Source organism: Narcine bancroftii, chromosome 3, assembly GCF_036971445.1.
Source record: "Narcine bancroftii isolate sNarBan1 chromosome 3, sNarBan1.hap1, whole genome shotgun sequence".
Classification (NCBI taxonomy): domain Eukaryota; kingdom Metazoa; phylum Chordata; class Chondrichthyes; order Torpediniformes; family Narcinidae; genus Narcine; species Narcine bancroftii.
The window spans coordinates 44,108,063-44,129,710 of record NC_091471.1 but is presented as its reverse complement, the minus strand read 5'-3'; the positions used below and the strand labels follow the sequence as shown (position 1 = coordinate 44,129,710).

The 21,648-nt window shown below is 41.0% G+C and overlaps 1 protein-coding gene across 10 annotated transcripts in view; it reads left to right on the top strand.

Moving 5' to 3' along the window:
• LOC138757126 (transcription factor 4-like) overlaps positions 1–21,648 on the top strand; it is a 664,743-nt gene that overhangs the window by 575,831 nt on the left and 67,264 nt on the right. For all 10 annotated transcript variants that reach the window (XR_011353352.1, XM_069923937.1, XM_069923938.1 and 7 more), the window contains 3 exons: positions 6,768–6,900; positions 11,845–11,912; positions 15,873–15,951. Coding sequence is in view for 9 of the 10 variants with exons in the window: in XM_069923937.1 (XP_069780038.1) it covers positions 6,768–6,900; positions 11,845–11,912; positions 15,873–15,951 (280 nt within the window). In the remaining variant the exon portion in view is untranslated. The remainder of the gene's footprint in view (positions 1–6,767; positions 6,901–11,844; positions 11,913–15,872; positions 15,952–21,648) is intronic.

Below are 21,648 nucleotides of genomic sequence, written 5' to 3'. Positions count from 1 at the left end.
GTACATTGCTGACATTTCAGGCCTAAACACCTTCAAGGAATAAGCAGAATGAGCCAGAAGCAGAAAATCTCAGGGAAGGGAGAGATAAGAGCAGGGCTGGGGGAAGGTAACTGGGGAATAAGTTTGGAGGGGCAGGGTGCTTTGATGAAAGCCAGAGAAGTCATTATCAATGCCATCTGGATGGAGGATAGATAAGGTGAAGATAAGGTGTGCTTCCTCCAATTTGCAGGTGGTCTTAGTCTGGCAGTGCATGAGACCATGGACAGACATGTCAGCAAGGGAATTGGATGGAGAATTGAAATGGGCGGCTTCTGGGAGATCCACACTATTGCGGCGGACAGAGCCAAGGCGTTCAACAAAGCAATCTCCCAGTCTATGTCCAGTCTATCCGATGTAGAGGAGGTCATAACGGGAGAACCGGATGCAATAGAGGCACCCTGTAGATTCACAAGTGAAATGTTGCTTCACTTGGAAGGACTGTTTGGGGCCCTGAATGCTGGTGAGGGAGGAGATGTGGGCACATGGGGCATCTCCTGCGGTCACAGGGGTAGGTACCATGGGGATAATTGTTGGGGAGCAAGGAATTGTCAAGAGAATCACAGAGGGAGTGGTCCTTGCTGAAGGTGGAGAGGGGAATACTTGTGTGGTGGCAGAAATGGTGAAGGAAAATGTATTGGATGCAGAGGACATGTCTTTGTTGCGCATGGGGGTGGAGGGGGACAGGGCAGATATGTGGGTGAGCGCCAAGTTGATGGTGGTAGAGGGCAAGCCATGTTGTTTGAAGAAGGAATTCACCTCTGATGATCTGACTTGGAAGTCCTCATCCTGGATGCAAATGCGACAAAGACTGAGGAATTGAGAGAATGGAATCCTTACAGGGGACAGGGTGGGAGGTGTAGTCGAAGTAGCTGTGGGAGATGATGGGTTTCTGGAAGATGTCTGTCGAGAGTTGAGATGGAGACAGACCAAAGAAAGGGAGAGCGCAGCTAGAAATGGACTAAGTGAATTTTAGGTTTGGGTGGAAGTTGGCGGCAAAGTGGACGAATTCAATGAACTCATCATGGGTGCATGAGACAGGTCCAAAGTAATCATCGATGCAGCGGAGGAAGAGTTGCCTGGCCTGTGTAGGATTGTAGCATAGATTGCTCCACATAACCAACAAAAAGGCAGACATAGTTGGGGGTCAATACCACAAAGTTACCCCTTTAACCTGGAGAAAGTGGAATGAGTCAAAGGAAAGATTACTGAGGGTGAGGATAAATCCTGCCAGCTGGAGGAGTGTGGTGGTGGAGGGGACTGGTTGGGTCTGTGGTCAGCATGGACAATTTGCGTTGAAGGACCTGTTCTGCGCTATGAAACTCCATGACCCAATGTATTCAAAAAACAATGGAAGTAATTTCATTCCCAATTTTAGAATTCCTCATCTTGCAGAAATTTAGAGAGATGGTGACTCTTCGTAAGATCCTTCAAAGGGCTGAATAGTGTGAACATGTATCTAATAGTGAGAGAATCCAGGACCAGCGGGGCACAGCCTCAGAATACAAGTATTTCTCTTTTGAACAGAGATGAAGAGGTTTCATCAATGGTAGTGAATCTGGAATTCATTGCCACATGTAGCCTCGGAGGGCAAGTCATTGGGTATATTTAAAGCAAAGGTTGATAGGTTCTTGAAGGGTTATGGGAAAAAGACAGAAGAATGGGGTTGAAAGAAAAAGTTAATTACCCATAATTCAAATGGCAGAGTAATTTCAATGGGCTGAATGGTCTAATTCTGCTCTGATATCTTGTGGGCTTCCACTAAAAAGATCCATTGGGAATCTTCCATAACCATTATACTACAAACGGGTTGTAATTTTAATTGTTTTATTGTTCCCATGCTAACGGAAATTCATGTATGAAAGCACATCGTGCATTTAAGTCATTTATATTTTGGCACCTCCTTCTTCATATATTTAAAACACATTTAAAATCCACACCTGTCATAACTAACAAATGTTTTTATGAATTGTCTCACCTTAATATAATTTTGCAGTGTGAATTTTCATCCTTCACAAATCTTCACAAATCTTACACAATAAAAAGAAAGCAAAATAATACGAGAAAACTCCCAATACATCTCTTACATTAATGTGATTAAATATTGAAGGTGAGTATTTCTGTACTTATTCTAGGGAATGTCTACTCACAATCACTTACATCAATTAAAAATTGATTCAAACGTTCTGTAAATTGTTATTTTTATTACCATGCATTTTTATAAATAATAGTTCATTTATTTTTTTTGTAAATCAATTGCAGCTCTTCATTGTAAGGCCATGGGCTTCTATCTGGATGGGCTGGTTATTATGGAGAAAAGTGTTTTTAATCTCAGCTTTGTGCCTGATTAAAACTGTTTTTTTTAACAAAAAAGAATCGAAGAGTGCAAACAAGAGGCCATTTGGCTGAAGAACATTATTGCAAGGATTTCTAAAATACAATTTAAAAAAACATGTTTCACCAGTATTATTCTCGGAACCATAAAGTTATTTTGTTTTTACTTCAATGTGCAGTTGACACAATACAAAAATATGATCTGGTGTAGGTGCCACCTTTTAAGGGTTCATCCAGTCACGCAGAGGTGGGCTGTGGAGCTTTTAATACTATTATTGCCTTCAGTTTGAATGCAAAGTTGACTCACTTTTTGTTTCCAGAGCTCCTCAACAATGCTGCTTTTCCTTTAACATCCAGATATTAAACTGATCTGACTCAGCACTTGCCCATTTTCTTCTCCCCTACTCTTTTAACTTTCTGGTTGTTTATGACTGCTTTTTTTTTTGCAGTGGAAAATAAAGTGGCCCAATGGGAATTCACACTTATTTTCTGCCTGAGGATATATTTGAAGGAACAGTGTATCAGTGCATGAATACCTGTACTGTTTTTCAGCATGTGTTTTCAGCCCAAGTTGCAGCCTGACGTAACTAAAAATGGAGTTACACACCACAAAGGAGGGGAAATAAATAAATAATAAGATGGACGCTTTAAAAAAAAACGTGTATGCATGTGTATAAATAGCTAGCTACTACAAGCTATGGCTCTGAGGAGCCAATAGCGCAGGAGATTTTATAGTTGTATCCAGGTTAGCTCATTTGAGTGAAATTAACGCTGAGCTTTATTGGGCTCACAGCCCTGCTTTTAATCTCAAGATGGGGGCGTGGTCAAAGCCCCCTCAGCACAGAATGGTGTATTTGTGATCCGCGTTCTTTGATAGGCCAGTTAGGCTCCTTTAGTTATGGCCAGTTGGAGGACAGCGCTGCGGGATTGTCGCATTCGTCTTTCATTTCGTGAGGCACCCGAGGAGCTGCCACATACTACACACACACACACACACACACACACACACACACACACACACAGTATATGTATGTGTGTGTATGTAATATATATATATGTACACACATGTATATGGATTATATACATGCATACTTGTATACACACACACAAACACACACACACAGTATATGTATGTGTGTGTATGTAAAATATATATATATATATGTACACACATGTATATGGATTATATACATGCATACTTGTATACACACACACAGTATATGTATGTGTGTATGTAAAATATATATAAATATGTACACACATGTATATGGATTATATACATGCATACTTGTATACACACACATAGTATATGTATGTGTGTATGTAAAATATATATAAATATGTACACACATGTATATGGATTATATACATGCATACTTGTATACACACACACGCGCCGCGCGCGCACATATTGAAAATATTCCAACTTATTTTAAGGCAGTAATGTGCTCGTGGGAGGACTGCTTCCAGTTCATGAGAATAACCCTGCCCATTGTCATCAGAATACAACATTTTTTTTTTAAATTTAGACGTACAGCCTGGTAACAGGCGTGTTCAGCCCATGAGCCCGTGCTGGCCAATTACACCCAACTGACCTACAACCCCTGGTACATGTTCATAGTAATATTCTCTGATATCCTAGATTCCATTGTTGATTCACTGCCTTCGTTTAAGTTTCAGTGTTCGGCATTTCAGTGTTAGTCATTCACTCCCACTCCACTCTCGCCCACTTGCCTCACTCAGGAAGAATTTTGCCCTCACAGTCTGCAAAGCATTGTGATTTTTTTTTTTGAAAGAGCATTCTTGTGTCTCCTGTATGGCAAGTGGCTTTTGATAAATTCACTGTTGAGCTTAATATTAATGTGTGAAAAGATGATTGTATTTTAAAAAAAGATCACTGTACTGTCAGATAAAAAAGCACACGACCAACATGGGATGCGTGTCAGGGGAAGAATAGGATCTGGCGTAAAAACATAAGAAATAAGAGCTGGTGTTCGTCAGCTGGCACATCGAGCCAGGGCATCAAAGATTAGGGGGAGAAAGGCAGGAAGTGGGGCTGAGTAGCAAAATGGATAAGCTCAGGATTAAATGGTGGGATAAACTTGATGGGCTGATTTGCCTATTTCTGTTCCTTAAGTCTTACAGTCTTAATATGATCTTGGCAGATCAGCCTGAGGACTCAGCTCAACTTACCCACCATAATTCTTAATTCCCCTACAATGCATAAAGCTTATTTAAGAGGGTCTTAAGTATATTTAATTAGGCAGCCTCCATTTCTTTATTGGGAAAAGAATTCCACAGATTCACGATGCTTTGGGAAAAGTAGTTCTTCCAAATCTCCATCCTAAATGTACTCCCCAAATCTTGAGACTATGTCCTCTCTTTCTGGTCTCACTCAACAATGGAAACAACTGGCAAGTTCACAAGTTAAAGAAGCAGAAGCAGGCCATCGAGTCTTTTCCATGACTCTACACTAAGCTGAATTATGCTCACACCTAGATCCAATTTCCAGACTTCTCCCCATATCCCTTAATACCCTTACTAATGGGATACTTATCCATTTCCTGATTAAATACTTCCAGTGATCTGGCCTCCACTGCTTTGTGCGACAGTGAGTATCACAGATCCATGACCTTCTGACTAAAGAAGTTCTTCCTCCTCTGTTTTAATTGGATTACTTCTAATTTTAAGACTATGACCCCTTGTCCCTGATTCACCCATCAAGGGTAACATCCACATTCACTCTGTCAAAACCTTTCAATATTCGAAATGTCTCTATGAGATTTCCCCACCTCATTCTCCTATACTCCAACGAATACAACCCAAGAGCTGTCAAACGCTCTGCATACGCCAGCCCTTGCATTCCAGGAATCATCCAAGTAAATCTACTCCGCATCCTCTCCAGCAACATCACATCTTTTCTAAGATAGGGGACCCAAAACTGTACACGGTACTTTAGATGGGGTCTCACCAGTGCCCCTAAGAGTCTCATTAACACCTCTCTACTCTTATACACTATACTCCTTGAAATGAATGCTAGCATAGCATTCGCCTTCTTAACTACCAATCCCACCTGGACATAAACTTTTCGATTACTCTGCACGAGGACGCTCAGGTCTCTTTTCACCTCCGAGGATTGAATGTTCCTTTTGTAATTTAACATTTCAATAAAATCCCCACTTATTCTTTGTAATACTATAGAGTATAATCCCAGGCCACATAATCTCTCCTCATGGGCTAACCTCCCTTTAAAAAAATTCAACCTGGTGAACCTCATCTGCACCAGCTCCAAAACAAGGAGATCCTTTCTCAAGTGAGGGGACCAGACTGCACACATTACTCCAGGTGTGGCCTCATCAGAACTCTGTACATTTGCTGCAGAACTAGCCTGCTATTAAATTCAATCCCACCAGCAATGAAAAGCAGGGTTCTATTGTCCGGCTTCCAAAGTTATGATTGCCAAACAAGTTTGAATTTTTTTCTGGTTTGAAAGCAAAATTAATTATGGTCAAAAAGCATGTGGTTTATGGGAAGATTTAACAGGTATTTAAATAATGGGGAGATTTGCTCACATAAATAGAAACCATTGGTTAAAATGTGAGCTCCTAAAGATAACTGCCTCAAAAACTGAAGGGTGATGAGATTTGTAACTCCGTGAAATACACAAACTTGATCGAGAAACTCAGCAGGTAATGGAGCATCCATAGGAAGTAAAGAGTAACCAACATTTCCGGCCTGGGCCATTCATCAAGTGTAAGCAAAAACAGGCAGATGCCTGAATAAAAAGGTTGGGGGGGTGAGGGTGGTGGAGAGGAGAGGAGAGGAAGGGGAAAGGGGCAGGATGAGGAACACAAGCTAACAGGTAAGAATTCAGGGATGGATATGAATGGGAGGATAGAAGAGAAAAAAAGCTGAAAAGTAAAGGGGAAGAGGGTGGGGAGCTGGAGAAAGGGAGACAGGGTTAGGGAAAGAGAAAGACTTGGAGGAGGAGTTTAACCGAAATTCGAGGTCGATTTTAATGCCATCTGGTTGGAGAGTGCCAGACAGAATGTGAGATGTTATTCCTCCAATTTGCAGGTAGCCGCAGTTTGGCAGTGGACAGATGTGTCCGTGTGGGAATGGTCTTGTTTACCTTTTTACCTCAGTGATTTGTTAAGATAGGTAATAAAGTGGTGGCAGGTACAGTGATAACTTTGAGAATGGAAAATTAATATCCACTTGAAAGGGGGGAAAAAAACTTGGGTGTGGACCCAAATTGTTTTTTTTTTCCTAAAGTGCTGTGGTCTGAATGATGCAATGTAGCTATAAATGCATATAGATATAGAGTAAGACCTACTGAATGCAGAACAGAGCATTAAATGAAAAATTGATATATTATTTTCCTTTTTTATCCACAGAACTACCCATCACACTCCTCAACGGACATCAATGCCAGTCTCCCACCGATGTCCAGTTTCCACCGCAGTGGCACAAATCACTATGGCGCCTCGTCGTGCACACCACCAGCCAACGGAACAGATAATATTATGGGTAAGTTGCAGTACGTTGTGCCTTTCAGAATTTAAGGGTGACCCTCAATAATTTGCAAAATGGGCAGTGAATGAAGATATTGTTGAAATGGATGAACAACTTCACAATTGCTTACATAACTCCTCTTTGTTGCTCTTTTTCTGTTTGTTGAATCAAATGGTTTCTGAATCATTTGTCTCAAGCTAACCAATTATGTGACAGGAACAAAACAATGCAAACACCATTAAAGCATTGTGAAGCAACAGGTTGGTAATGCATGCACGCTTATCATTCCTGTACACAATAAATGGTAAACGATTATCTTATTCCAAAATCTTGCAAATTAAAGATTATTTCAGGAAGAGGGAAGCATTCCAGTTACAAAATGTATGGTAGTTCTAATATTTCAACCATGATCTTTTATTTAAACAGCTGTTTTGCCCTTGATATCTTAGCCTTACAGATATCTTCCAGCCTTCCTTCCACATTTTTGATGTACATGTGACTGCATGGAATATGTGTAACTTTCATAAATCATTGCCCAAGGGAAGTTCTTGAATGCTTGAACTGGAGATAAATTTTGAAGGTTTTGAGCAGCGAACTGGATGATACAATCAAAAACATAGGACTAAATGAGATGTATCCCATCTTACTACAGAAAGCGAGGAAAGAGATTACTGGGGCATTGGCCTTTGCAAACTTCCTGACTACAGGAGAGGTACACTTGGGGAATGGCAATTGTTGCCCCCTTGTTTAAAAAAGCTAAAAGGTAGAATCCTGAAAATTATAGACCAATGAGTTTTATATCAGTAGTCAGCAAACTATTGGAGAGGATTCTGAGTAAAGGATTTATGAGCATTTTGAAAAGCATAGTATTCTCAGGGATAGTCAGCATGACTTTGTTTGGGGCAGGTCACACCTTGCAAGCCTAATTGTCTTTTTTAGAGGAAATGACAAAATAAATCGAAGAAGGTAGAACGCTAGATATGGTGGATATACATTTTTATAAGACATTTGACAAGATTCCCCCATGATAGAGTCATTCAGAAAGTCATGAAGCATGGAACCAATGGAACCTTAGTATGGGTTCAGAATTGGCTTTCCTGCAGAGAGCTAAGGGTGATAGTAGACAGTACGAATTCCGCCTGGAGGTCAGTGAAGTTATGCAGGGATTTGATCTGGGACCCCCCTCTCCCCCACTCTTTGTGTTGTTTATAAATGCCCTGGATGATGAAATGGAAGGATGGGTCAGTAGTTTTCAGATGACACAAAGGTTGGAAATGTTGGGCATCACGTAGATTGTTGTGGTTTTAGCAGGATATGGAAAGAATGCAGAATTGGGCGGAAAAGTGGCAGATTGATTCAATCCAGATAAATGTGATGTGATACATTTTGGAGGTTGAACTTGAAGGCATAGTACATGGTTAATAGCAGGATTGTTAACGGTGTGGAAGAACAGAGGAACAACCATGGGATTGAGTTTAAGAGTTGTGAAGTAATGTTGAAGCTCCATAAAACTGTAAAACAGGAGTAGAAATAGACTATTCAGCCCATCTAGTCTGCTCTACCATTCAATCACAGATGATCCATTTTCCCACTCACCCTATTACCCAGCTTTCTCCCCATAACCTTTGATATCCTGGCTAAACAAGAACCTATCAATCTCCTCTTTAAATATATCCAATGGCCTGGCCTCCACAACTGCCTGTGGCAACAAATTCCATAGATTTACCACCCTCTAGATGAAGAAATTACTACACATCTAAGTGAATGTGTAGCAATTTCTAAGTGGATGCCCTTTAATCCTGAAGTTGTGCCCTCTTGTCCTTGACTCTCCCACCATGGGAAACAACCTTTTAACATTCAAAATATTTCAATGAGATCCCCCCTCATTCTCCTAAATGCCAACGAAACTCGGATTAGACCGCACTTGGAATATTGTGTTCAGTTCTGGTCACCTCATTAAAGGAAAGATGTGGAGGCTTTGGAAAGAATGCAGAGGAGATTTACCAGATGTTGTCTGGATTGGAGAGGTAAGGGAGGGAGGTTGAGCAGGGTTTTTCTCTTTGGAGCAAAGAAGGTTGAGGAGGCAGAGATAGGGTGGATAGCCATCGCTTTTTTTTCCCCTGGGGCAACAGTAGCAAATGGCAGAGGAATGGTGAGGGGAGGGAAGTTGAAGGGAGACGTCAGGGTTAAGTTTTTTTTACACAGAGTAGTGAGTTTCTGGAATAATTGTCAGGGTTAGTGGTGGAGGCTGATACAATGGGGTCATTTAAAAGTCAACCACATGGATGCAACAGAAATAGAGGGTTGTGGGTGTGAGGTTGGGAAGATTTAGTTTTTTGAGTAGGTTTATATCCGTTGGCACAACTTCATGGGTTGCAGTGCTTGATGTTGTTGATAACTTGCCTGTTACCAATAATTTCAATGATAATAAATATTACAAATTATTAAAATATATCATCATTAATTGCTCGTCTGGGGATAAAATGGAGGGTGAAATTGCTGAGTGTCTTCATACATGAAGAAAGTTGCTACATGTGGACTTTGGGTTACTGAGATCAAAAACATTCCAGTGGATTCAAATATTGTTATGTTCAGGCCATGAGCTACTGAAGAGTTTTTAAACTCTTGGATAATGTTTAAGGCTGAGTCAACCTTGTTAATAGTAAAAGAGCATCATTTTCGTTAGAGAAGTTTGGGAAATATTTTTGCTTAACAAAGCTGCATGTGACGTGGACTCTGCTATAAATTTCGTCACTTTAGTGGGTGGCATGGTTGGCGTAGCAGTTAGAACAAAGAACAACGCCTTTACAGTGCCAGCAATTAGAACAGGACCAGACCAGGATTCGAGTCCCGCTCTGTCTGTAAGGAATTTGTACGTTCTGAGTGGGTTTTCTCCGGGGATCTGGTTTCCTCCCACTGTTCAAAACATACCGAGGGTGTAGGTTAATGGGGTGTAAATTGGGCAGCATGGACTCATAGACCGAAATGGCCTGTTACCGTGTTGTAGGTCTAAATTTAAAATTCACTGGGACAGACTGTGATAGGAGTGTCACAGGCTATTCTCTCTCCAGAGGAAGGGTTTGTCCATCACATTTTTCATCAAGACACGTCCTCATACATTTCAAACTTGCATCATTGAAGATCATCTTAGAATTTTGGAAGCATGTGTACATGCTGGAGAAATCCAGTTAGAATCCTTTATTCTGTGGTGTTCATGAACTGTCCTCCCACTTATTTTTCATGATAATGTATAATCCTAATTGACTCAACTTCAACCTATCCTTGTGGTGAATCAGTTTATGCTCCATACATGAAGAAATTTCCACATCTCTTTTTCTACGGATCTAATCTTTGATTCCACACTCTCAGCCTAATTATTTTTAATTTTTTTATGGCTTCTGTTAGCCGGGTATGGTTCAACTGGCATTATGCCAAACTTCAAGTTTATTTCTAGTTGTGTAATTATAATATCTTGATGAAATCACAATGATTATAATTCAATCCACTGCACATCTTTACTTTTGTATCTCATTTCTTCAGATGACTACAGGACGTTTGCCGAGAGCTTTATCAGTCAGCAAATAGCTATGTGCCGTGGTGCTCAGCCATACTGACTGGAAGTAAACCAAGTATGATGCCTGAATTGCATCATGTTAGCAGATCATTCCTGGAGCACTGTTTTCTTCCATGGGGGAGTGGGGATAGAAATCAGCTGAAACCCGAATCATAATCATCAACATATGGAAAGATCAAAGTTCCCACAATTTCATAACTCTTGCTTTATTATCAGTTGTGATCGAACCACATTGAGAAAAAAAATAATCTAAACACATCTAATAACGAATATATTCCAATTGATATATTCAAGCTAGTATGTATATGAAGCTATGCCACCTGAACATAGCCTGCACACTACAAATACCCTATGAATGCCAAATAAGTTAATACATTATACTGTAACATCTCCTCAATTGATTCCATTAAATTCTTCTGTTTTTGGCTCAGACACTCTTACCCCTTTTACACAGAGGATTCAAGCCAGGTATTATGTGCCTTTTGAACGCTTTGCTTACCTGTGTGAATGCGTCGAAGGCAGATTGGTGTCTGAAATTACCCGGCTTTTATCCGTCAAGGTAGGTAGTGTCAGTGGCGATCGGGGCTGTATTACACGTCCCACCTCTTTTGCTTCGGAAAGCTGGCTTGCAGTATAAAAGGACTCACTGAACCAGCTTTCTTCTGTTCTGTGCAAACAAGCAAGGCAGCATCGAGAGATGCTGCAAGAGCATGGCTTTTCAATGTAAAACTTTGATTCAGACTTCGAGAAGTAAGAACACCAAAGCAAGCATTTCACCCATTAGCGGTACTCAAGTTGCTCTCCATACAAGCTCTCAATTATAATCATACTCTACTGTTTGCTTGCCATACTCAGAACAAGCTTTTTTTTCCTGAGCATCTTTCCAATTTTGCCGTTAATGTTTTCAAAACTTCATCTGATTGTCACTCATAGGCACAAAGGGAACTGTCTCTGACTTTTTGTGTCTGAGATGTAACCTTCATAAGTGGAAGTCTGTCCTCAGACTGTTGCTTTGTGAATTAAGTATACTGAGACCTATCCTCATTCTGTCTGTCCATCTTTGAACACTAAATTAGACAGAAGGCAACAGCTGTTTCAAGCTCTGGTATTTTCTGACAATCCAAATCCAAATTCCATCAGAATACAAAACGCCAACTTGGTGAGAATTGCAATTACGTTTGTAAAATTTAGGAAGTTTGAAATTCAATCATGAACTCATTTCTCCCATCCTTGCCTTCAATTTGCATCAAATACACTTGCTAATATTGTAGTTCGAAGCCCACAGCATCACCTGCCAATATCTCACAACCTTTTGAATTGTAAACTTGGAATTGTTCTACAAGTTGTAAATTAATTTGCTTTATCTTTATTTTTCTCTGTTCCAGTAAGCAGAGCAGGCGCGACAACTGGCAGTTCGCAGACTGGTGATGCACTGGGCAAAGCACTTGCGTCAGTAAGTTGAAAGGCTGTTGCTCACTTGCATTGAATGGTTTGGAGAAGTTGTACAAATCTATTAGTCATGCAGTGTAATTATGGAAGTGGAGCAGCTCAAAACACTTGATCAAACAGGGATATTCATATAAATGATTACTCATAGCTGAAACAGATTTAATCCAAATTTCTAGGCTGTGTGGCTGGGATTTGTTTTTAATATTGAGGTATATTGTGCTCTAAAAAGAGCTCCAGAAGCTCCCTAGCACAATACCATGATTCTTCCATTACAGTAAAACTCCAGCAATCTGGCACACATTGGACTTTGGTACTAGACTGGTCCTACAATCCCAATGTTTTTAAACCATTTTTATTAGATTTTACAGAATATTCTGATGCATTTCCTTGTGAACCAAGTGGATTGAATGGGACTGTGGGAACCTGAGCTCAGTGAATTGGAAGGGAGCCTGGAAACTGGTGCCCTGGTAAATTGGGAAGAATTGTGGGAACCCAAAGCTCAGAGAGTTGGAAAGGAGCATAGGGATGGAACCCCAAATGAATTGGAAAGGAAAATAAGAATCAAAGCCCTGGGAAGTTAAAGGAAACATAGGAAATGGGACTCTTGTGAATGGAAAGGAGCAGAGACCAGGACCACAGTGAATCAGAAGGAAACTCAGGAAATTCAGCTTGGGAACTGGGGCTCCGGTGAATGGAAAGGAGCTTGGGAACTGGAGCTCTGGTGAACAGAAAGGAACCCAGGAAACATCATCTTGGAGGCCTAATGCCAAAGCCTCCAAATTTCTGAATTGTTGGAAAGTAGATTATCTGAGTTTTGCTGTACTGGTGGAATGCAAATGGCCATACTTGAAGGTTGGGATTGCCCTAATTGTTTCAATTTCAATTTGGATGTCAAAACAATTACTCTTGATAGTCTAACAAAAACCTGTAAAGCAGATAGAAAAATTTTATGTTGCCAAAATGATTAGTATAACATAATAACATAACAATTACAGCACGGAAACAGGCCATTAGGCCCTTCTAGTCCGCACCGAACCAAACACCCCTTTCTAATCCCACCTCCCTGCACAATGCCCATAACCCTCCATCTTCTTCTCATCCATATACCTGTCCAACCTTTTCTTAAATAATACAATTGACTCCGCCGCCACTATTTCTCCCGGAAGATCATTCCACACAGCTACCACTCTCTGAGTAAAGAAGTTCCCCCTCATGTTACCTCTAAACCTCTGCCCCTTAATTCTTAACTCATGGCCTCTTATTTTAAACTTTCCACCTCTTAACGGAAATAGTCTATCCACATCCATTCTGTCTATCCCTTTCATAATCTTAAATACTTCTATCAAATCCCCTCTCAACCTTCTACGCTCCAAAGAATAAAGACCCAATCTGTCCAATCTCTCCCCATACTCCAGATGCTTAAACCCAGGCAACATTCTGGTAAACCTTCTCTGCACTCTCTCCACCCTGTTTATATCCTTCCTATAATTAGGCGACCAGAACTGCACACAGAACTCCAAATTAGGCCGCACCAACGTCTTATACAATCTCAACATCACCTCCCAACTCCTATATTCCATGCAATGATTGATAAAGGCCAGCATACTAAAAGCCTTCTTCACCACCCTATTCACGTGAGTTTCTACCTTCAGGGAACGATGTACCGTCACTCCTAAATCTTTCTGCTCTTCTGTATTCCTCAATGCTCTCCCATTTACCACATATGTCCTATTCTGATTCTTCTTACCAAAATGAAGCACCTCACACTTATCAGCATTAAATTCCATCTGCCATTTTTCAGCCCACTTTTCTAAGCAGCCCAAATCCCTCTGCAATCCTTGAAAACCTTCTTCATTATCCACTATTCCACCTATCTTAGTATCGTCTGCATATTTACTAATCCAATTCACCACCCCATCATCTAGATCATTAATGTATATAACGAACAACAATGGGCCCAATACAGATCCTTGAGGCACACCACTGGTCACCGGCCTCCAACCTGACAGACAATTATCCACTACTACTCTCTGGCCTCTCCCTTTCAGCCAATGTTCAATCCATTTGACTATCTCAAAATTTATACCTAAAGACTGCACCTTCCTAACTAACCTTCCATGTGGTACCTTATCGAAGGCCTTACTGAAGTCCATATAGACAACATCCACTGCGCTACCCTCATCCACATTCCTAGTCACCTCTTCAAAAAATTCAATCAGATTGGTCAAACATGACCTTCCTCCCACAAATCCATGTTGAGTGCTCCTGATCAGACCCTGTCTATCCAGATGTTTATAAGTACTATCTCTAAGAATTTTCTCCATTAATTTACCTACCACAGACGTCAAACTTACAGGCCGATAGTTGCCAGGCTTCCTCCTTGAACCCTTTTTAAATAACGGAACCACATGCGCAATGCGCCAATCCTCCGGCACTATCCCCATATCTAATGACATTTGAAAAATTACCGCCAGAGCCTCTGCTATTTCCTCCTTCACTTCTCTCAATGTCCTGGGGAAGATCCCGTCTGGTCCCGGAGACTTATCCACCTTTATATTCTTCAAAAGCCTTAAAACTACACCTTTTGTAATCTCTATATTCCCCATATTTACCCAATTTGCTTTTTTTATCCCACATCTCCCAATATCCTTCTCCTTAGTGAATACCGAAGAAAAGAAACTGTTCAATATCTCCCCCATTTCTCTAGGCTCCACACACAGTTTTCCACTCTGATTTTCTAAGGGACCAATTTTGTCTCTAGCTTTCCTCTTACCATTAACATATTTGTAGAACTCTTTTGGATTAGTTTTCACCCTGCTTGCCATAGTTTTCTCGTACCTTCTTTTAGCTTTCCTAATTCCTCTCTTAAGATTCCTCTTACATTCAATGTATCTTTCAAACATCTCCTTAACTCCATGCTTCTTATATCTAATGTACGCCTCCCTTTTTCTTCGAACCAAGTTTCCAATATTCCTTGAAAACCACGGCTCTCTCAAACCTTTTGCCCCTCCTTTTAACCTAAACTTCAATGAAGTATTTTCCTGTCAATATACATTGCATTTACATAGTATCATTAATAGGCTGTGTACTAAGATGTGTTCTTTGCACGATGATTTCCTAAATGGTTCCATAATCTTAGCATTGCCACTGTGCAAAGATAATGTCTCAGATTAGAGACATCCGATAATTAAACTTCATGAGCACATGTATTCTGAGCTAGAAGTATACCACTAGTCTTTGTTCCTTCCTCTACAAAATTGCCTGTTGAGGGAATGCATGCTTACAGGGTCCCACCATTCCATATTTGCTACTGCTTGAGGAGCTGGTGGACAAAATGCCAGAAGAAACATGCAAAATCCATCATTTTAATGTAATTCATCTCTCAACAAATATATGAATAGGTTAGTGTATATGTTGGGCATGAACTAAGAATTGCATTGGTGATTAGTTTTTAGGTCTTCTACAAGATAACCACGTTGCCTGATTGGGAGCGTGGACTAAGCTGATAATGGAATCACCAAAGTTTAATTGTCCTCATTGCCCCTTTTCTTAACAATTCACTAAAGAGAGAATATGTGTGTGTTTGTGTGCATCCAAGCCTGGGCGTGAATAAGATGGTTGGAAATTATTCCATCTGCCTCCCACATCCACTCCCCGTTATGCTTATTGCAAGTTGCTTGCTTTATGATCCACGTCAAACCATTTTTCAGAGTTTGTGCCCTCAGCTGCGGTGGGAGCAGAAAAAAAAATTTGGCCTGTTTCACACCTTGGGAAATGTTCTGCGAAGCAGCTGTAAATGTGCAACAAATGTAAAATGCTCAACAGTGGCATAAATGGGTCAACATGACAGTTAGTATTGTCCAAACAAAATGTCCTCCCTGTATTGCTATTGCATGTCTCTAAGTGAACAATAATAAAATTCATAGCATCCTGTTAATAAATCAATTCCTGGTTTTATTTCTAGATCTATTCACCAGACCACACCAACACCAGTTTCCCTTCAAATCCATCAACACCAGTTGGATCTCCGCCAACCCTCACAGGTAAAATAATCTGCTGTAGCGAACCGCATCAATCCATTATCAAACCAGCGCCTGTAGTTGCAGGCCTACCCAGGATCAGGAGTTCCCGGTGACTAGCGGGCACAAAGAACTCTGGGGGGCACGCAAATTCCAGAGTCAGGTGATGGTGATAACGTGCCAACAGTATTTATTTAAACTCCTGCAAAGGTTCCATTAAAGAATTCTGCTGGTTCAGCTCACAATCGACTTTTTGTTGTGCTTTGTTCACTGCACCACTCGCTACAATGGTGACTCCGATGGTTCAAACCATTTTTAGACCTAGCTATGGATACACAGAATGCTGTTGTGCTCAAGCTACTGGTTTTTTGGACCTCGCAACCACAAGTTTGGTTCAAGCAGGCTGAGGCCCAGTTTCACCTTCATCAGATTGCTGGTGTCACTACTAAATATTGCTATGTCGTGGCATCACTAGATCAGGACACCACGGTACGCTTCATTGACTTCTTACGCTAGCCTCGTACTCATACTTTAGTCATCTTCATGTAGAAGGCCTAGGTGACCGCACGCATTCCACACTGATGAATGAGATGCTGGTGCTCATGGACAGGCACAAGCCCTGTTTTCTTTTTGAGCAGATTTTCAAGGAACAGGTGACTGAGAATATCTGTCTGCTCCTTGCTGACGATGATTTCAGGAATCCCTGTCGACTGGCTTCCCGCGTGCATGAGCTATGGCACACCAAACAGCTTGGGGAAGCGACTGTTGGTCATGTGGCAGTGCCACGTGGAAGACTGCAACCTGCAGCTACCCCTGTTGGAGCTACAGGGTCAGGCTCAGCATCAAGAGGCACAAGAGAGCAGTGGTGCCATTATCACCAAAAATTAAACCCCACTGCACGCACCCATGAAATACCGAGGCCAGCCATCGGTAGTGGTAATGACGGCCAACCACAAGGACAGCCTCCTCTACCTGTGGGGTCAGTGTTTTCTCATTGACACTGGAGCAGAGGTCAGTGTATTGCCCCTCATCTGACCCAGATATGCATTGTGGAACACAACAACATCAAGAGCATCAGAAAGTACGGGGTAAAGGACAATACCGCTCAATTTCGGCTCTTCCTGATTCAGATGGTCCTTTACCATCGCCGACGTGTCTCAGCTGCTGCTAAGTGCCAACTTTTTACGAGCACACTGTCTCCTAGTGGATCTAACAGATCACCGTCTGGTTAATTCCAAGAAATTTGAGTCACTCACTTTATGACCTGCCGCATTACCTGCACCATACCTCAGCTCCGTGACCGACTTGGAAAATTAGTACGCCAAAATCTTGGATGTCTCTCCGAGCATTATGTTACAAGGTCAAACCAGCAACCACAAAGAAGGTATATCACACAGGGGTAAAGATGAACAATTACTTTATTAACAAAAATTCACCTTCAAACTTTAATTCAAAATCCCCCCCCCCACCCCTTTTATAACAGTGCCCACTGGTTACTATGCAAATTCCTATAACAGTGTAAAACTAATAAATTCCCCAGCCTAAACATAATCAAAGTCTAAGCTACACTTCCAACCAGCCCACAGAAAAAACTTAAGACACAAAACACACAAGACTCACAAAACTTCAATCTCAACCGAAGCAAAGATCATAAACAAAATTCATTTTGTTTGATAAAATGAAGCCAAAAAATCTTTGAGAGAGAGAGAGAGAGCACAAAATTCAAAGTTGTCTTGTGTTGCTTGCAGAGAGAGGAACAACTGGCTTGGTCTGGATCCTTCTGGCTGCTTTTGGAATGTTCATGCTTTTTGAAATCCCAACATTCTAAACAGTCCTCCAGACGATGACTCATGCTCTGGGCCTTCTTCCACTCCACAGCACCTTCAGTGATGGGTTTTGATCCAACTCCAGAGATTTTTAGATCATTTTCTGCACAGACTCAGTCCATCTCCCACTCTCTCAGCAGTCCACCTTCACCTTGGCTCTCTAAGGCAAACTCATTTTTTTTTTAAATAAAACAACACAACACAAAAATCTGTAACACCTCCCCTGCTAAAAAAAAAGATTCGGTCCACAAGAGCTTAAGTGATCACATAAGTATGTGATTAGATTCATATCTATCCAGATTAACATCTTGACAAACAATCTGCTTTTACATTATCCATCCCCCTTTATGTGTGTAATTATTAAATCATACTCTTGTAATATTAAGCTCCAATTCAATAACCATCTGTTCTTATTATTAATTTTAGACAGAAAAACTAATGGATTATGATCAGTATATGTTATTAATGGTTTTTAAGCAGTACAAATATACGCATCAAAATGTTGCAACGCTAAAACAAGCACTAATAACTCCTTCTCAATGTTGAGTAATTTCGTTGATGATCATTAAACTTTCTCGAGAAGTACGAAATAGGATGTTCTACTCCATCACCATCCTTCTTCTGTAACAGTACAGCACCAACCACTTTATCACTGGCATCCACGGCTAAAAAGAATGGCTTTTCAAAGTTAGGGGACAAAAGTACAGGGTGACGGCATAAAATGGCCTTTAACTTCAGAAATGCTTCCTGGCATGCATCTGACCAGATAAATTTTTCTTTCTTTCCAAATAGTTTTGTTAATGGGAGTGCAATTTCTGCAAAGTTTTTACAAAATCTACGATAGTAGCCAATCATACCTAGAAATCTCCGAAGAGCTTTCTTATTACCAGGGATAGGGAACGCAGTGATAGCCACTACTTTAACTCCAACCGGTGCCAACTGTCCCTGTCCTACCACATAACCCAGATAAAGTGGCATGTCCAAACTCACTCTTGTGCAATTTCACTGTGAGGTGTGCTTCTACCATTCTCTGAAATAATTGCACTAATTCAAGCATGTGTTCTTCCCATGTATCCGTACTAATTACTAAATCATCGATATAGGCTCCTACGTGCTCTAAACCCTGAATTACTGCATTAATTATTCTCTGAAATGTGCCAGGTGCATTTTTCATCCGGAAAGGCATAACATTATACTCATACAATCCCGAATATGTAACAAATGCAGAAATCTCTCTGCCTTTCTCTGTCAAAGGAACACACCAGTATCCTTTTAATAAATCAATCTTTGTAAGAAACTTAGCCTTCCCCACCTTAGCTATACAATCATCTATTCTGGGGATAGGGAACGCATCAGTCTTTGTCACCATTTTTACCTTTTGATCATCTGTACAAAACCTAATTGAGCCATCTGGCTTAGGCACCAGAACACAGGGTGAACTCCAATTTGAACTTGATTTTCGGATGATGTCATTTTTGAGCATATAATCCACCTCTTGATCCAACAATCTGTTCTTTTACTGATTAACAGTAAGAATGCTGCTTAATAGGCTTAGCATCACTGACCTCCGCATTATGACAAGCCACAGTAGTTCTTCTTGGAACATCTGGGAATATATCCTTAAATTTCATAAGTAATGTCTTCATTTCTTCCCTTTCTGATTTAGTCAAATGCATTAACTTAGCTTCTAAGTTTTGCAAAACTATGGAATTTTCCAGCCTGGGGCTTATCACTTTCTGTGCTCCATGTTCTTCCATGAAACGTATCTCCTCCTATAACTAGCACCGTGGTTGAAATCCTAGTCTCCTCAGTCATTTTCTCAAAGTAAGGTTTAAGCATGTTCACGTGACAGACCTGTGTCTGTCTTCGACGATCAGGCACCTCAATAGAAACATAGAAGATAGGAGCAGGAGTAGGTCATTCGACCCTTCGAGCCTGCTCCGCCATTCAACGAGATCATGGCTGATCTTAAAGTTCAGTACCCCGTCCCCGCCTTCTCTCCGTAACCTTTAATACCCTTATACTGAAGAAATAGATCTAATTCCCTCTTAAATATATTTAATGAACCTGCCTCTACTGCCCTCTGTGGCAATGAATTCCACAGATTCACCACCCTCTAGGTAAAGAAATTCCTCTTAATCTCGGTCCTAAATGGTTTGCCTATTATCCTCAAACCATGGCCCCGGGTTCTGGATTTTCCCATCATTGGAAACATCCCATCTGCATCCATTCTGTCCAGTCCTGCCAGAATTTTATATGTCTCTATGAGATCCCCTCTCAATCTTCTAAACTCCAGGGAGTACAATCCCAATTTGCGCAATCTTTCCTCATAAGTCATTCCTGCCATTCCAGGTATCAGCCTGGTGAATCGCCTCTGCACTCCCTCCATTGCAAGAACATCCTTCCTTAGATAAGGTGACCAAAACTGCACACAATACTCCAGGTGCGGTCTCACCAAGGCCCTGTACAGCTGCAGTAAGGTATCCTTGTTCCTATACTCAAACCCTCTTGATATGAAGGCCAACATACCATTTGCCTTTTTAACCGCCTGCTGTAACTGCATGCTCGCCTTCAGAGACTGATGTACAAGTACCCCTAGGTCTCTCTGCACTTCCCCATCTCTTCATCTATTGCCATTCAAATAGTAATCTGCCCTCCGGTTTGTATTACCAAAGTGGATAACCTCACATTTATCCACATTGTAGTGCATTTGCCATGTATCTGCCCAGTCCCTCAATTTATCCAAATCACACTGGAGCTTCCTGACCCCCTCTTCCGTGCACACAACCCCTCCTAGCTTAGTGTCATCTGCAAATTTGGAGATATTACATCCAATCCCCTCATCCAGATCATTAATGTAAATTGTGAACAGCTGGGGTCCCAGTACAGATTCCTGTGGCACCCCACTGGTCACCGCCTGCCACTCAGAAAATGAGCCATTTATCCCAACTCTCTGTCTTCTACCTGCCAGCCAGTTCTCAATCCACATCAATACTTTGCCACCAATCCCATGAGCCTTGATTTTGGAAGCCAGTCATTTATGCGGGACCTTATCGAAGGCCTTTTGGAAGTCCAGGTACACCACATCCACTGGCTCTCCCCCATCTATTTTACCTGTCACCATCTCAAAGAATTCCAATAGATTTGTCAAGCACGATTTACCTTTTGTAAATCCATGTTGACTCCGTCCGATCCCTTCTCTGCTAGTCATATGCTCCACTATTACATCCTTAATAATGGATTCCATCATCTTGCCCACTACTGATGTAAGGCTCACAGGCCGATAATTCAACGCTTTTTCTCTACCCCCTTTTTTAAATAGTGGGGTAACATTAGCTCCCCTCCAATCCATGGGTACTGATCCTGAGTCTATCGAGTTCTGGAAAATAATTCTTAAAGCATCTGCTATCTGAATGGCCACTTCCTTGAGTACCCTAGGATGTAGATTATCAATCCCATCAATTTCCCCAAGACCATGTCCTTAGAGATACTGATTTCTTTCAGTTTCTACCTTGCATTAGTCTCTATGTTTCCCAACATCCTTGGGAGGTTATTTGTATCCTCTCTTGTAAAAACAGAACTAAAGTAAGAATTTAATTGGTGACATAGGTGACCTGATTAATTTTTGATTTCACCTTATATGGCCTGAAAACTGAGCTCTCAAAGAGTTTGACTGCATTGGAAACAAAACCAATACTTTGTCGCCTGGTTTAATGTCCCTAATTTTTGATCATACCGAATTTTCATTTTTCCCTGAGCAGTTTTTATATTTTTCCTTGCCATCTCGCAAGCCTGATGTAATCTGTTTTTAAATTTGAAAACATAATCCAACAGATTTGATTGTATATCATTATGTATCCACTCTTCCTTCAACAATAGTAATGGACCCCTGACT